Source organism: Melospiza georgiana, chromosome 6, assembly GCF_028018845.1.
Source record: "Melospiza georgiana isolate bMelGeo1 chromosome 6, bMelGeo1.pri, whole genome shotgun sequence".
NCBI lineage: Eukaryota > Metazoa > Chordata > Aves > Passeriformes > Passerellidae > Melospiza > Melospiza georgiana.
In genome coordinates this window covers 7,377,469-7,393,240 of record NC_080435.1, presented here as the reverse complement: position 1 = coordinate 7,393,240, position 15,772 = coordinate 7,377,469, and the positions used below count along the sequence as shown (strand labels likewise).

The 15,772-nt window shown below is 48.0% G+C and overlaps 1 protein-coding gene across 1 annotated transcript; it reads left to right on the top strand.

The window, feature by feature from the left end:
* Nucleotides 1-5,671: 5,671 nt before the first annotated feature.
* ARFGAP2 (ADP ribosylation factor GTPase activating protein 2) lies at nucleotides 5,672-15,158 on the top strand. The gene is made up of 16 exons (XM_058025767.1): nucleotides 5,672-5,764; nucleotides 6,005-6,123; nucleotides 7,026-7,098; nucleotides 7,606-7,737; nucleotides 7,827-7,907; nucleotides 8,709-8,811; nucleotides 9,394-9,450; nucleotides 11,134-11,186; nucleotides 11,526-11,662; nucleotides 12,214-12,345; nucleotides 12,818-12,946; nucleotides 13,026-13,154; nucleotides 13,539-13,665; nucleotides 13,783-13,873; nucleotides 13,992-14,110; nucleotides 14,535-15,158. The coding sequence occupies exons 1-16, from the start codon at nucleotides 5,693-5,695 to the stop codon at nucleotides 14,553-14,555; spliced, it is 1,575 nt and encodes a 524-aa protein (XP_057881750.1). The 5' UTR covers nucleotides 5,672-5,692; the 3' UTR covers nucleotides 14,556-15,158.
* Nucleotides 15,159-15,772: the final 614 nt, after the last annotated feature.

Sequence of the window (15,772 nt, the reverse complement as noted above, 5' to 3'; positions counted from 1 at the left end):
CAGCTAGTCCCTGTACTAAAGGGATTCAGTTTATTTAGAAAATTCCTGAGTGGGCTGATCTGCAGGGAAGAGAGATTACACACCTACTGGAAAATTTGGAAGAGTCATGTCTGACAGGTGGACAGCCCTGCTGGTTCTGACCTCAGGCAACTTAGTGCCTGTGCTGTCAACTGCCCTTGAAAGAAGAGAGCTCAGGGTCTACTCATTTCTCAGTTTTTCACCTTGCTTCCATGTGGTGTGATGTGTGTGTCTTCCATCACTTGAGTGATTGTCCCCTGCCAAACATCCTGCTTCCAGCAGGGACACCTGTAACATCTCCAAACAGACCACCACAGCAAGATCTAAAACTAGTCCTCAGATCCAGGAAACCCCAGGCCACATCAGCTAGCATACCCCAACTTTGCGGCATTTCTAAAGCTTCCTAGGTCCAAAGCACCTGCCAGGCCAGAGGTAATATTACCAAACATTTGCAAATCAACATTTAATTGTAATATTGGAAATGGAGTAACAAAAGCCTGAAGATACTCATGTATATACACACAGACATTCACTTAACAACTACTCAGGAGCAGCGCACTCCTGCCCTGGCCCTACACTCCCATCACCCTTTCCATCAAACTACAGCAGCTTTTCTGGCAGCCCAGCAAGGCTGTCTGGCACAGCAGAAAAGGACAGTCCTCTCTTCTCCCTTTCAAGACTTCCTAGCCCTTGCCTTACTTATTCAGTGCTTGCACAAGCCCAAGAGGAGCTCGGCAGTGCAATGACAATCACTGAGCAGGGCTCGGTACACAACTCAACCCACAGCTGCCCCTTCCCAGAGTGGGTGCAGCAGGACCAACCTTTTGGCTGCAACACAACCCCAAATCACAGCAAGCCATCCATGACTACACTTCTCACTATTACCCATCTGTTGTGTTCCTTAAATTATGTGTTCCTTCAACCTTTGCTGGCTTTTCTCCAAACCTCAACATTTGCAAGACTGCAGTAAAATTGTGTAAGTTGTGAACTTTATTCACTGTACACATACTGTATTAGCTCCTTATCCTAGATCTTGCTAGTAGCATTGCATGGAGCCAGTGAGTGACATGACTGCCTGCCTTGGTGCTATACTTTTTCCTATGGAGGCAGCTACTAATTACACCCAGTCCAGCACACTGGCAGCCTGGTCAGCCACAACCCTCAGCCAGCTGCTTCCCTTGCATCAATCCAAGTGAATACATGGCAGGGCACTCAGCTGACTTGACAGAAACCTAACGTAACCCAAGGAAAAGTTTTCCATATGATCCCTGAAACCACAGATAATTAGGAGCATCCTCTTACACATTGTCCCTTTCAGCTGGGAAGGAGCATACCTGCTGAGAACCTGTCCCTTGTTATAGTGAGGAGAATGCTTTCTACTCAATTTTCCTCTCCTCCATTTGTGGCTGTGTTTGCTCCTTCCACTACTGAAAATAGCCAGGCTGCCCTGAAACACTGAGCAGAGATTTCTCCCAGAGTTACTGGCTATCCCCAAGGGAAATCACATGGATTAGTTAGTGTCTGTGAACTGCTTAGTAAAAGAGGAGGAAAAGAAATTGAAAAAAATTTGAAAAAAATCTATGTGTAAGGAATTGCTTCTTTGCCCAAGGCATCATTGTAGATTTCTGGTACCCCACCACCCAACATTGTGAACTACAGGAAACTACATCTCCCTGTTACTTTTTGGGTGGTTGTTTACTGAATTTGCCAGCTCCTTTCCCAAAACATCTCATTCAACAAAAGTGTGAGACGCCAATGGGTCTGAATAGGAGAGGAGGACTCAGCCGCCTCATGTCTCTCCTGCACAGTTCTATCACCCAGGTTCTTTGCTGGGCAGTGAGAAAAGAGCAGGGTCCCTTTTTCCCTCTACCACCCTGCTTTTGGACAGACTCACAGAGAAGCACTTCTTACCTTTGGGTCAGGCCTGAAAGTTCAGGGCATATTTTATCCCTGTCACATCACTTCCCTCCTGAATCTCTCCAGCTCTTTCACAGTAACCTCATGCCCTCAGATTACCAGACTTCTGTATGAAAATGTGTCCCTGGTGGTATGGCAGACTCCCAAGATCATGCCTGGTCATCATCCTTTGCTTTCTTTTGCTGCCTTGGATAATGCTGGGAACTATCTTTTATTGGCAGAGGTGGATAACAGAAGGGGATCTCTGATTAGAAGGCTACATCAGGGTCTGGTGTCACAGAAGTCAGGAGGAAAGAGGTAGATGTCAGTTGGGAGGTAGATGGATAGGGAAGCTGAGAGCCAAAGAACAGGCTGCCAGCTTGGAGCTCAGAAATTCAGCACTAAAGCACATCAGATGCAAAAAAAAACAGATGCAGGAAATAGCAAGAACAGTGCAGTGACAGCACTCATTCACAGGGAACAGTCAGCAGCAGGAGGTCTTTCCTGTACTGACAAAGGCAACAAAATACTGATTATTTCTCAGACCAGCAGCATGCTCTCCCTGCTGCTTTTATGCAAAACTGATGGACAGGATCAGCAGCCTTGCCAGGATCTGGAGCAACCAGCATGGGTTTGAAGGCCTGCAAGAGACCCTGCTGAGGTAGAGAAGCTGAAGCAACCCTGCTGTAGCAAGCATTCTGAGGGCACAATGCAGTGAACAGAAACTGTGCTTCCTCCATGGAGGAGAGGAGCTGGCACTGTATCTCCCCAGGTCTCCTGGCACAGACCAGCAGAGACAAAGTGTGACACTGACCTACTGGCCTCTGAGGCTGCTTGGCTCCTCCTGAGCATGTGCCATTTCTCTCTGTCGTGATTTAACCCTGCATCCAAGCATCACACAGCTCATTCCACCCACCCCACACCACCCACTGGGATGGTGAGAACTGGAAAAAGATAAAACTGGTGGGTGGAGATAAGAACAGTTTATTAAATGAAATAAAGTAAAATATAATAATAACAGGAAAAAAGGAATTAAACCCAAGAAAAACAAGTGATGCACAATACAATTGCTCATCGCCTGCTGACTGATGCCCATCCCATTCCCAAACACAAGAAAGAAACAAGCAGAGGAGGGGAGCAGCACCACATAACTGATGATGACAGGGCAGGAGCAAGCAACTCAGGTTGAGGCAGCTCCAGCCAACATGAACACAAACACTCCCAATGCACTCCCTCATGTGAACTTCCTCCTTTACACAAGCTGCAGCTTACACAACCTGGCACCAGAGACTCCCTCTCCTGCCCTTGCATAGCTTCACTGCTCAGGGCCCTGGATGCACTGACAGACCTTCACTGTCCCCAGCAGCCTCCCCTGCAGCTCTGCCCACAGCCCCTGCCCATGGGGTTTGGGGAGGGTGTGTTTGCATTTAAGCTCAGCCCAGAGTTCCCAGGCCCTGTCTGAGCTACGTTAGAGCAGTAGCAGTCTCTGGCTGTGCTTTGGTGATCTTAACCTGTAGGCTGGTTCATCAGCCTGACCTCAGGCTTGCCTTGCCTTATCACCACAGACACACCTGGCAATCACTGGGCCTGATCCTGACCCAGTTTGACTGCAAGCTACCTCATCACCATGAGCTTGGCCAGCTATCTCAATTCTTGGTGAAATCCAGGCTATGCCAGGCCTGCCCAGCTCTCTGTGGTCAGGTACTGTGGGAATGGGCCCTGGCTGCTGGCCTCAGGAACAGCCCCTCAAAGTTCTCCTTGTCCTGGTGTGCAGCCAGCCCTTACATCAGCTCTCCTGGTATGACTGCCAGGACAGCTGCACCATGAATGGCATCAGGGAACTCAGCTTGTTTAAAAATAGCTGTGAGGAAAATGCTATCAGTTACTTTTACCTGCATTGCTTCCCCAGCACATGTGTGTGTAATCCCAGAAATGGCGTACAGGCACCATTAAGGTAGCAGAATAAAAGCAACAGAAACCAGGGAGTACTGAAGATAGCTGCCAAGAATGAGTTCTGTCAGGCTAGATCAGGCTTCACTATCCAGCTCAGAAACTCATCTCAGAGCAGCTTCAATCAGATGTGTCAGCCACAAGCCTCTCATCTTACTGCATGTGCCTACCATATCAGGTCTCACTGTGACCATACAGTTGAAGCTTTGCTGATTCCCAGAACACAAGACCCTGCTAAACCTGCAAGGGTTTTTCTGCAGGGCTTTTTTTTCCCCTTAAAAACTCTGTTGCTCCTGATTGCATCTCTATGTCCCAATACTTTATCTTCCTAAGATCATGGGTCCTAGGTTCCCATTGCCAGGAATTCTATTGTCTACCTTAACGTCTGTGGAAATGAGTGAAGAAAGCCTTTAAGTTTAAACTAAAAGTTGTCTTGTCCAGATATTAGCACATTTAGGAGTTTCTTTTAGTGACAAGATGGTGCTGCAGAGCAACCTCTTTTCAGAGGTAAAGAAATCCCAATGCATTCCATCTCTGTAGTACCATGCTACTGATTAACTTTTGTTGTTGTTCTCATCCTCCTGAACCTCTCATTGCTCTGCAGTCACTTGTTTTCTTTTTTTTTCTTTTTTTGCTAAAACATGAAGTGGACTATATGCACTTCCAGCTCATAGCACAACCATATTTTTTCTATTTTTCTTACATTATAACTGAATGACTTTCTAGCCAATACCCTACTGTTTCTAGGCAGGTAACACAGCAGTATTAAGGGCCCTGACATAATTTTTGCTCTGAAGTAACAACTTCCCTACCTTGATTACTGGCTCATGATTCCTTGATTACTGCATAGCCAAGTAAGAGCTTCTCGAGAAGTCTCCCCTGATTAAATCAGGGCTATGAAGATGGAGAAGAGCCTGAAGGGGAAGCCATACCAGGTGTGGATGAAGTCACTTGGTCTTTCAGCCTGGAGGAAACTGAAGGGACCTCATCCCTCATCATGGTCTTCAATATCCTCACAAGAGGAAGCATAGGGGCAGGTACTGATCCCTTCTCTTTAATGACCACTATCAGGCCTAGAGTTGTCAGTGGAGACTTAGGTATGATATGAGAAAAGAGTTCCTCACCCAGAGGGTGTTTGGACACTGGAACAGGCTGCCCAGGGAAGTGGTCACAGCACAAGCTTGGCAGAGCTCAAGAAGTGTTATTACAACGTTCTCAGGCACATGGCATGACTCTTAGGGATATCCTGTGCAGGGCCAGGAGTTGGACTCGGTGATCTATGTGGGTGCCTTCCAACTCAGGACATTCTGTGGTTCTCTAAATCATTTCCAAATCCCCGTTCGCTGTGCCCGGTGCCCTGAGGCTGGCTGCCGGAGCAGGTGATGCTGCGGACGCTCGGAGATGACCCACGGCAGGCACGGCCCCGTTGCTATTCTAAAGCTCCCCTGTCTCGGTCCGGGCCCGCAGCGGCCCCCAAAGCACAGTCCTGGGGCACAGCCAGCAGGGCTCCCCGGCAGCGCTGGGACTGCCGAAAGCGCTCCGAGCTCACGGGGCTCTCGGGGCGGGCAAAGCCCAATATGTGCGCAGAGCGATGCCATGATCCCCACGAGGCGTGCAGCCTCCAGCTGGCGCAGCGGGTGGGGGGACCCGGAGCGGGCGCTGCCCCACACCCCGGGAGCGGAGGGAAGGAAGGACCTCGCTCTCCTCTCGCCCTTCACACCCACGGACGCGCCGGGGGGGCCGGCCCAGCACGGCTCTACCGCGGCCGCGGCGCCGATTGGGCCCGGCCGGCTGCCGTCGCCGCGGGGGTGTCTGGGAAGGAGAGATCATGGCGGCGGAGCCGAGCAAGACGGAGATCCAGACCCTCTTCAAGCGGCTTCGGGCAGCGCCGGCCAACAAGGTAGCGGGGAGTGGCCGGGATCTGCCGGACTGTCTGTGCCGGGCTGTTGCTCTGCGGCCGCGGCCTGCGCTCCGACTGGGCTCCGTTGGGCCGTGGGCCGCGCTGCGGCGGCTGTTGGGGCGGCCGGGCAGGGGCCCTTGGGGAGCGCCCGGGCAGAGCGGCCGCCGAGCTGTGGCAGGGGGTGGCGGAGCGGCAGAGCCGTCGCTTCAACCTGGCTGTCCCTCTCTGCCTTCGCTTTAGTCGTGCTTCGACTGCGGCGCCAAGAACCCGAGCTGGGCCAGTATCACCTACGGGGTCTTCCTGTGCATCGACTGCTCCGGCGTCCACAGGTCCCTGGGCGTACACCTCAGCTTCATCAGGTGCGTGGGGAGCGCTGCCGCCGGCTCGCCTGGAGCGGCCACCCCGCCCCGCGTGGGGGCACGCCGGGATCGGGAGGGAAGCCTTATCCCGAGCCATCTCCTCGGGGGTTACGAGGCTTGCGTGCGGGAGGTTCTGGGTCACTCAGCACTTCCAAAATGGAGTTTCCAAAGCACCTCAAGTGGAACGTCGACATGTTGCTTTCGCTACCCTTGCAGAAACGCTGTTTGGACTGGCATTTTAGGAAGAGAGACGCGAGTGTGGTGCTTGAATCTCGCCAGTAAGGCAGCAGAGTGGTGTACATAATTTTTCATTATGCTGAGTAAGGCAAAAGGAGGAATATTGTTTAATCTTTTTGGGATCAGCCAAATGGGGAAGATGGTGTTGGCTTTTTAGCCTACTTCTTGTTTTCAGTACTTGCAAAAATTAGCGTTTTAAGTTAAGAGAACTGTGACCTTTACTTGTTAGGAGAGAAGTTGAGTAAGTGGTATGAGACACTCTGTGTCCCTTAGCTTTACTTGGATGTAGTCTCGGTTGCTTTGTCACGTGTTTTGGCCTAACCTGAGGGACGGGCTGAATATGAGTCTCTCGTCTCTGGTGTTGTGGCGAGATCACATGTAGAACGAAAGTTCTTGGCTGTGCTTTCCTAGCTCAAGCTCTGCCCTCTAAACAAGCAGTACAAGGGAGAGATCCTCAAAATTTGGATAAAAGCTGATCTTTTTCCTCACTTTAAAAGTTGAAATTAATTTTTTGGAGGAGCAAAGAAATTCCCGAGATGTTCTTTCCACTTTTGCCTCCTGCACTTTGGAATAGTAGTGAGATATCTCACCATTTTAGGCCAGAGCTCAATGTTGCATTTGGTTTGCCTGGTCTTTATTAATAGAAATAATTGGTTCTCACACAGGTCCACAGAGTTGGATTCTAACTGGAACTGGTTCCAGCTGAGGTGTATGCAAGTGGGCAGTAATGCCAACGCGGTGAGGAGCCTCTGTAGGCATTTTGCTTGCTTTCCCTCTTGCTAATCCACATCCTCTGTTTCTTGGGGTTTTTTTTCCTTTGTGTGGCTTTCTTGGTACCAGTCTGACCTGAAATGTGTAATGAAGGGGGGAATTTGTCAAGTGTGCTTGGACATCTGACTGTGACCTTTGCATGTGTTGTTTTCAGATGTCTCATTTTTTTGCACCTCATTTAAATGAGAGGCATAGCCTTCTTAAATGATGGAAGTTAACAACACTGATCCCTTTGAAAGCTCATGCTCAGCTTTGTGACTCAGAATCATCTCTCTGTAGAGCAGGAGGATGATTTTCATATGCCCCTGGAGTGAGATTCCTTGTAGAAAGCTGATCAATGAATGGTTAGTTTATGCTGTGTTCTCAGATTTTCATCCTCTATCTCTGAGAAGTTTTCTTTTTCTGTTGAGTTAGTCTAGTGCTTGCTTGAGTGTGATGTAGCAGTCAGGAGACTGAATATTCCTCTCTTTTCAGACTGCTTTCTTCCGCCAGCACGGCTGTACCACCACAGATGCCAATGCTAAATATAACAGTCGAGCTGCCCAGATGTACAGGGAGAAGATCCGGCAGCTGGCAAGCGCTGCCATGGCCAAGTACGGCACTGAGGTAGGTCTGACAGCTCTGGAGTGCTACGTGGGTAGTGCTGCATGCTGACTCTTGGAGGATACCTTCTTGTTACCCTCTCCTCTCTTTAGTTGCTTATAGATGGACTGAGTGGAGCACCTGGGCACTCCCCTGAGAAGAGTGATGCTGATTTCTTCATGGAGCACACACAGGTGAGAAGAGCTGGCTAAACCAGGCAGCCTTAATAGCTCTCCAATAGCCAGCTGTTCAGCCAGGAGCGGTCCCACTTAGCTTGGAAGACTCCAAATTGTATAATTAATCAGTAGTAATGTGGAGGAAGTCAGATTCAGTCATCTGCCTGGGACATAGTCACAGATCTGAACAATCCCTGTAATATCCATGTCCTTTGTTTTTGAGACCATCTTTAGTTTCAAGAACTCAAAGCTACCACCTATGCCCTGGAAGATGCTCTGTGTGCTGTGTTAATGCTTAGTTTCTTTGTACAGTTAAAGCAAGGACTAGCAAAGCTATTACTTTGAACTTCTGGTTTAGAAGAAACTTTTCAGTGCGTAGACCCTGGTAAACTGGATTTGGGCAACTGCACCATGCCAGGCAGACTTTCTCAGGTAATGCCAGAATTGGCTGTATGGCAAATAGAGACAGTGGAAGTGGAGCTGAATTTTTTCCAGGAAAACTCATTCACACTTTCTCCCAGATTTAAACTTGTTTCCTTTCACCTGGGAAATCCTCACATTAGCCAGCTTGTCAAATGATTCTGTCATTCCTCCTGGCCTTACATTCAGCTTAGCTTCCTTTTTGTTGTTTTCATTTCTGTCCCTGCTAAGGGAATGTGGACTTGTCCATATGTTATGTTCAAGGAAGGCATAGTCTGAAGTTTGGAATAAGTTTCCTTTGGCCTAAAATTGAGTACAGGTAACTAAACCTGTAGTAAATTCAAGATTGTTTGGTTCATTCATCTTCTGGAAGTAACTAGAATGAGTATTTCCTTGCAGTCTTCCAGTACCTGGGATGTAGCAGATGCTAGCCAGAATCCTGCACAGTCTTCTCCAGAGATGGAAAAAGCAGCAAAGTCACCAGAAGGCAGTGAAGTTTCAAGTGAGTTCTTTACTGAATAATTTTTCCAAGACCTGCCTTCATTTCCAGGAGAATACAGTTCTGTACCACTGTTGGAAGGGCTGAACTTATCCTTTGGTTCAGGCCTGAAGGAGTGGAAGTTCTGCACACTCTTATGATGTTTAGTTAAATTAGTGGAGACTTCTAAAAACACTGCTCCGTTTGGGCTCAGTTCCCCGCCTTCAGACTTTATTTGTCTAAACATTCTTCTCTACCCCTTGAATTTGCTGGGTCTGAAAATGACATAGGACAGAAAAATTTCTAGGGTGAAGGACAAGGAAACCAAGAGCCTGGGGGCATAACTGTAATTTGTAACAGGTTTGTATATTTCCCTGCAGAGTGTTTGCTTTCTTGTACTGTGTTAAGAGCACTGCAGAAGGGATAATTTGCTCTGTGGAGACATAAAGTTGTTTTGCTTGGGAAATTGCATATTTCAAGCTGTAACTGGATTTATGTGTGGGTAGAGAGGAGCTAGGAGAGATGTAGTGCAGCTGTGAACATACTGGAAAGAAAAGGGTTGAGAATCAATCTGCTGAATGTTCTCTTCTGGTTTTGTGCCCACAGATCCCAGCCAAGGTCCATCTATTGACTTGTTGAGCACATCTCCTAAGGCTCCTCTAGGTAAGACTCTTCACTCTCAGATCAGTCTTGCTCTTATACCCACTGCTCAGTAGTAAGCTCAGTGAAGTTGGAAACAATGAGCCAGTTTCCAGAATGCCTAAAGAAGCTTATCTCCCTGTTGAGCCAGTACTTAGGATGTTCCTGAAGCCCAAAACCAAGTCATAGTTTTCTGGAGGTTTCCTCCTCATTTGGATAATTGCGTTCAAAGCTGTTGCTTTCCCAAAAGCATGTTTTCCTGGTTTTGAGCTTTGGACAAATCTTGCCACTTGCATATCTAGGACTTGGGTGATCAGGGGCACATGGCTGGTTTTTTTTATTTGTTTCCCCACAGAACATTTGGAGGCAAATGAATTTTTAGTTTTCAAAATAATAGGGATTTGTGTCTCATTCTCCCCTGTCATTACTATCCTGACTGCACACAGAACATCTAGCTGGAGCTTCTTCCCTTATTGAGAGCGTGCTCCTAGCCCACAGTGGGTTCATTCTGGGTGGAAAGCCTGTGTCCTCAAGTGTCTGTTCATTCCCCATGTTTTACGTCTCTTCCTCAGACATGTCCATGTATCTGTCAGCACAAGGGGCCGCTCCTGCTGGAGGTAACTGGCTAACAGCTGGCCTGCGCTGGCTGCTTGTGACAGCTCTGCTTGCCCCTCCTGAGATTCTGCCTTCAATTCTAACTTTAGCTTCCTGTGCTTACAGAGAGAGAACAAGACAAAGCTTATATTGTTGTATTGAGACCTAAACCAGATATGTCGTATCTGTAAAGAGACTGTATTAACATTTCTGTTAAATGTTTCCTGAAATATAAAAATCTCCAAACATAAACCCAAACAACCTTGATTCAAGTGTTAGGAACAGCAAGTGGAAAACAGTTTCAGATAGTGTGAATGTTTTGAATCCCCTTTTTTAAAAAGACTTATAATAAGACTAGAAAATATAAAAGAAAATGTGTCAAGAATAATTTATGGGCTAACAAAAGTCATGTGGCTGTAGAAAGTCAGAAGACACACACACGCGCACACAAAATAAAAGCCCAAAAAGGGCAGTAAAAGATTTTGGACTTACCTCTAGGAAGCTGCAAAATGCTTTGGGCAGTCCCTCTCTGCTTTGTTCTTAGACTTCCCCAGACACCTGTTGCTTGGCTGGCCCTTGTCTGGTTTTACAAGTGTGGCATGCCCTCAAGAGTGACAAGTGCAAGGTGTTGGGGAACCTGTTGCTTTTACAGCTTGCTGCACTTTAGGTCCATTTGTTTTTGTACGTTCATGTAAACACAACTTGAGAGTTCTTGCTGCTTTGTCCCTAAGGCATTGGTGAGACTCTGACCTTCACATGCCTCTGAAGCTGCATTTTCTTGAATTTGTGTATGAGATAAACCTACTCTTTCTCTAACTACCCTGATACCTGCTGTGTAACACTCAGAGGAAATATTCACAGTTCTTAATTCAACTATAAGTTGCTCCAGAAATGGACATGCTACTTTAGGCTACCAGCCTGCAACTGGTGGAGCTTCTACGTGCATCTTTCTTGCTTGGGTGAAATCACCCAGGCTTTTGATGTGAAGATGCATGGTGTGCCCTGGACGCTACTGCAGCTGAACTGTGGTGGATGTTCATGTGGGTTGCTGTCTAATTTTGGCCTCTTAAATTAATTCCCATCTGCTTATTTGCTGCTTCCCTCCTTTTGCAGAACTTAAATCCTCCCTCATTGGAAAGAAGAAGCCGGGAGCTGCCAAGAAAGGGGTATGTCTGAGCTCTTTTATGGAGGGGAGGTCAAGCATGTCTTGCATTTCTGCTGTCCTTTCCCTGATTCTTGCTTTCTGCTTAACAAAGCTGCAGAGATCTGCTTTGGGGAAAGGAGACCTTAAGCAGCCTGTATATTACTGCAAAAAAATTATCATTACTGGTTGTGGTCTGAAGCATATGTGGTTGATCTCTAAGTGCTGGCCACTGATGGATTAACTCTTGGATGACAGGGAGACTGAAAGCCTCACTGGTGCAGCAAGAAGTAGGATTCAGGTTTTCTTCTACAATGAACAATCTAGGATGAAGAATTCACAGGATTTTATTCTTGTTTTTAAGCTGGGTGCAAAAAAAGGTCTTGGAGCCCAGAAAGTCAGCAGCCAGAGCTTCAGTGAGATTGAGCGGCAAGCCCAGGTGGCAGAACAGCTGAGGGAGCAGCAGGCAGTGGAGTCCAGGAAACAAGCCGAGGAGTCCATGTAAGTGCCTTGTTTGGGATGGGTGCCTTCCATACCTAAGGCAGAAGTAGTGTGAGGTTAATGCTGTTCATCCCAGGACCACCAAATGTGACTAGAGAACATAGTGCATGAGAGGAAGAGCAGTAGCTGTATGCCAGTATGGCCCTTGCAGCAGGGCACAGATTATACTGCTGTATTTTATTCAAATTAGCATTCCTGGAAGAGCGTAGGGAGCAGGTACTTCTGTATTGTGTGTTTCCGTTCACCTTTGGACGGAACTGAAAATGCCAAAGGCTGAACTGGATGGATCATTCTGGATGGCAGGGGTGGGGAGAAGACAGACACTGTGATGCTTACAGTAAGGAAATCATGGTTCACCAAAGAAGACTTGAACCCCAGCAGAGGGAGATGGCAAAACGAGCAATAGCTTTTGTGCAAGGATTTTTGGCTGAGCTGCTGTGAAAAGTGGCTGTTTTGAAGGGTGATTGGGGTTACTTAATCACTTGTTCTTCTACAACACGGGCTGCGAGGGAGGGTAATGAGCTGGCACCAACCATGGCTCTTTCCCTTAGAGTCACCTCAATGCGACTGGCTTATCAGGAACTGCAGCTTGATCGGAAGAAGGAAGAGAAGAAACTCCAGAACCTCGAAGGGAAGAAACGTGAACAAGCAGAGAGGCTGGGCATGGGATTGGTATCCAGAAGGTACTTGGCTGTAGATGGCATAGTATAGATAGGTGTCTTGGAAGTACCCTGCTCTGGAAAAGTTTCTTGAAGTCAGTAGTTTGCTCTTGTAATAGATAAGGAGATGAGTTAAAGTGCTCATATGCTGTTCTCTGAAAAGGCTTTGGGCCCCAGAAGGAATAGGGACTCAGTTCAAAGGTTCTAGTTCTCTTTGGGCTTCTTCACAGATATGTGTGGCCTGTCAGTGTCTAGCACTAGAGCCCTGCTGCTTGACAAGTGTCCCCCTGCAGGATCCTTCCTTTAAGAAGGTAGCTCAAGACTTCTGAAGGAGCATAGATAAGTGGTGAAGGAGGCCGACATCCCCCAATTCTCCCTCAAAACTTATGTTACCTGCCCTGCCTGTGAAGGCCAGATTCAGCTTTGAGGCAGACTGGTTGTAGGGACTGGATGCTGTCAGACCCATCAGCCCTGACTCTGCCTGTTTGTTGTGCAGTTCTGTTTCACACTCAGTGATGTCTGAGATGCAAGTAATTGAACAAGAGACGCCGCTGGTAGCAAAATCTTCCCGCTCCCAACTGGACTTGTTTGAAGATGGTGGTAGCTTCACATCCGGACCCCCCAAGTAAGACTCAGCTTTAGTGTAGTCTTTGCTTATTCCTGAATTTTATGTCTGGCATAAATTACCTATTTTTGATACCTAGGTACAAATACAGTCCCTTCTCATTCGAAGATGCATTTGGCTCACGATGGGAAACGGACTCTTCATGGGGCATGGACAAAGAGGAGGAACCGGAGGTGACCGTTTCCAGCATTCGGCCGGTCTCAGAGAGGTAAAGTGCTTGCCACTGCTAGTGTACCTTGTGCCCTTGTGTAGGGGACAGAGGATAAGTGTCGGAGCTGTGGCACAGATGCTGCTGTAGCAGGAGCCTTGCGCTGTAGAAAATGACTTGCACAGGCACAGACAAGCCCAAGAAAAAAGGCCTGGAGTGAAAAGGCCTCGGACACTTACTTGCCTGTCATGTCTGTAAGTTTATACAGCCTTTGTGGTCTTTGAGTGCTGAGACACCCGCCTGAGATGGGGAGAGGAGAGCCCCAATGCAAGTAACACTTAAGGATGACTTGCTTTCCTTTGGTTAGATGAGGTCTGAGACAGAAGTCTTGATTCTTTACCGTGTTGGTGATCTTAATCTGAGATTCTCCTCTTGTTTCCTCAGACCCACCAGTAGGCGGGAGATTGAGAACAGGCCATCCATGGTGGAATCCAATGAAGCTCGGCAGAAGTTTGCTGGGGCTAAAGCTATCTCTTCAGATATGTTTTTCGGGCGGGAGGCAGATGCTGAGGTAGATGCATTCCGCAGTGCTTACACTGGTACAGCTCTGCCTTTACCTCCTCCTGTTTGCTCAGGTCCTACTTTGTTCCCTTCCTATACAACATTTTTGTTTTGTTTTCTGCTGCAGTATGAAGCCAGATCCCGACTGCAGCAGCTCTCAGGCAGCAGTGCCATCAGCTCCGCAGACCTGTTTGGAGAGGCTGACAATGTGCACTCAGGTTTGTTAGCACTCAGTGGGTTGAGGAAGGGGGCAGCTTTGGAAGGCCTAAACTGGAGGGGATGAGGGTGCTTTCTGGAGCTGGGGGACTCTGGGCTAACTCCTCCTGATTCTTGTAGGTGGTGTGTCTATTGGAAATGTCCTGCCTGCAGCTGACATTGCACAATTCAAGCAAGGAGTGAAATCAGTTGCCGGCAAGATGGCTGTCCTGGCCAATGGGGTGATGAACTCTCTTCAGGTGAGTTGACATTATGGCAACTTGAGAAAGGCTGTTGTCATGTTCAGGGATTTTCACCATAACCTGGCTTCCATTGGAATTATCACTATCTTCTCAAATTATGTGGGAAGTCCCAGGTAGACACTTGTCTCTTGTAGCTGTTGACTGCTGTACAATAGCTAAACAATTGCAGGGGGCCAGTGAACTTGGCAAGCTTCACCCTCCTGCTGCACAGGACACCTTGTCATGTCAGATGCACCTTCTCCCACAAATTCTAGGCAGAATTCTAGAGTCAAGGTCATTTTACCTTCTGCCTTTGTACAGTGTCCTGTCTAGATAACCTCACACTGCATTAAAATACCAAACCCCCCAGTTTCTTGTTATTTGTCTCTGGATTTTGCACAAAGGTGTTGTAGCAAGGTGTCTCTGTCTGTTTCCTCCCTAGGATCGTTATGGTTCATATTGATGACCCAGGGACTGCAATGGGAAGCCTGCAAGAGGCACTGATGCCACCTCTGCCTGGAGTAAACTCTACAGGATTGTCTTATTTGTCTGGGTTGGGTGGGGAGGGGAGAAGGTAAGCGGAGGGGGTCAGGACATGGCTGTGCCCAGGATGCTTTCTAATATCTCTGGATTCCACTCTATTAAAATTCAATGTGCCCTCATACCCACTGCTATCTACTAGCCAGTGGAGACAGGCCTTCTTACAGGGTTAACCTCATTCCTGTAAAAGATATGACAGGAACTCCTGGGCTGCCCTCATCAGTGCTCCCGTCCTTCTTTGGCCCATACCTTAGCTCACCAAGTGACAGAGAAAAGGGGAATGCTATTTTTCTGAACATCATATGATATGACTGTTTTTTGTTCTGATCACTGCTCCCAATCCATGGTGCTGTGGAGTCCTCTGTATTTGCAGGGTTTGCCTTTTGCTGTGATTTAGTCCTTTTTACTGTCTTCTAAACCAACATATATGAATGCGGGGAAAAAAAAATCAAATCAAAGATTATTTTTTTAGCTTCTAACTACATCATCAGCAAAAAAGGCCCAGGTAAAGAAGTAAAGAAATTCACTGGATCCCTGGTTTATTTTCTTGCCCAGATCAAAGTACTGAGCCTCTGACTTAACCATGAGATGTAGCAGTGAGGATGTTTCATCCTGTTTAGTTTAGTCCCTGGTTTTAACAAGAGTGCTTTTCTCTTCCTTGGACTATGGTGTTGAGGACTAGGTAGTAAGAAGAAGGGTGGGAAAGGGCTTGTTACACACTGTTAGCAAAAGAGAGGCTGGGGCTGTTTGTTCTGGAGCCTTCTGTCTGTGACTGGGAAGAGGCTGGCAGGGGTTTCACCTCTCCCGTCCAGTTGAGGGGCTGTGGCAGCTGCTCAGCTACTTTGTGCTGATGTTTCACTTTGGTGGGGCACGAGGGGGGTAAGGGTTGGGTCTTCCTGACGCAGTTGTGTCAAATGTCACAATACCCACGGCAGGCTGGGGCTGCAGGGAGCAGTGGTGTGGCTGCCCTCTGGCTGCAGGGTGTGGTGGCAGTCCAGGCACTCGGGTTGGGCCGGCACCTTCCCCGGCCGAGGGGAGGGGTTCCTGGGGCCCTGAAGATGGCCGGGGCCCTCCACTGGTCCTGCCCACCTGATACCGCCCCTCTGAGGAGGGGCTGGGGCAGCCCAGAAGACCCAAGAC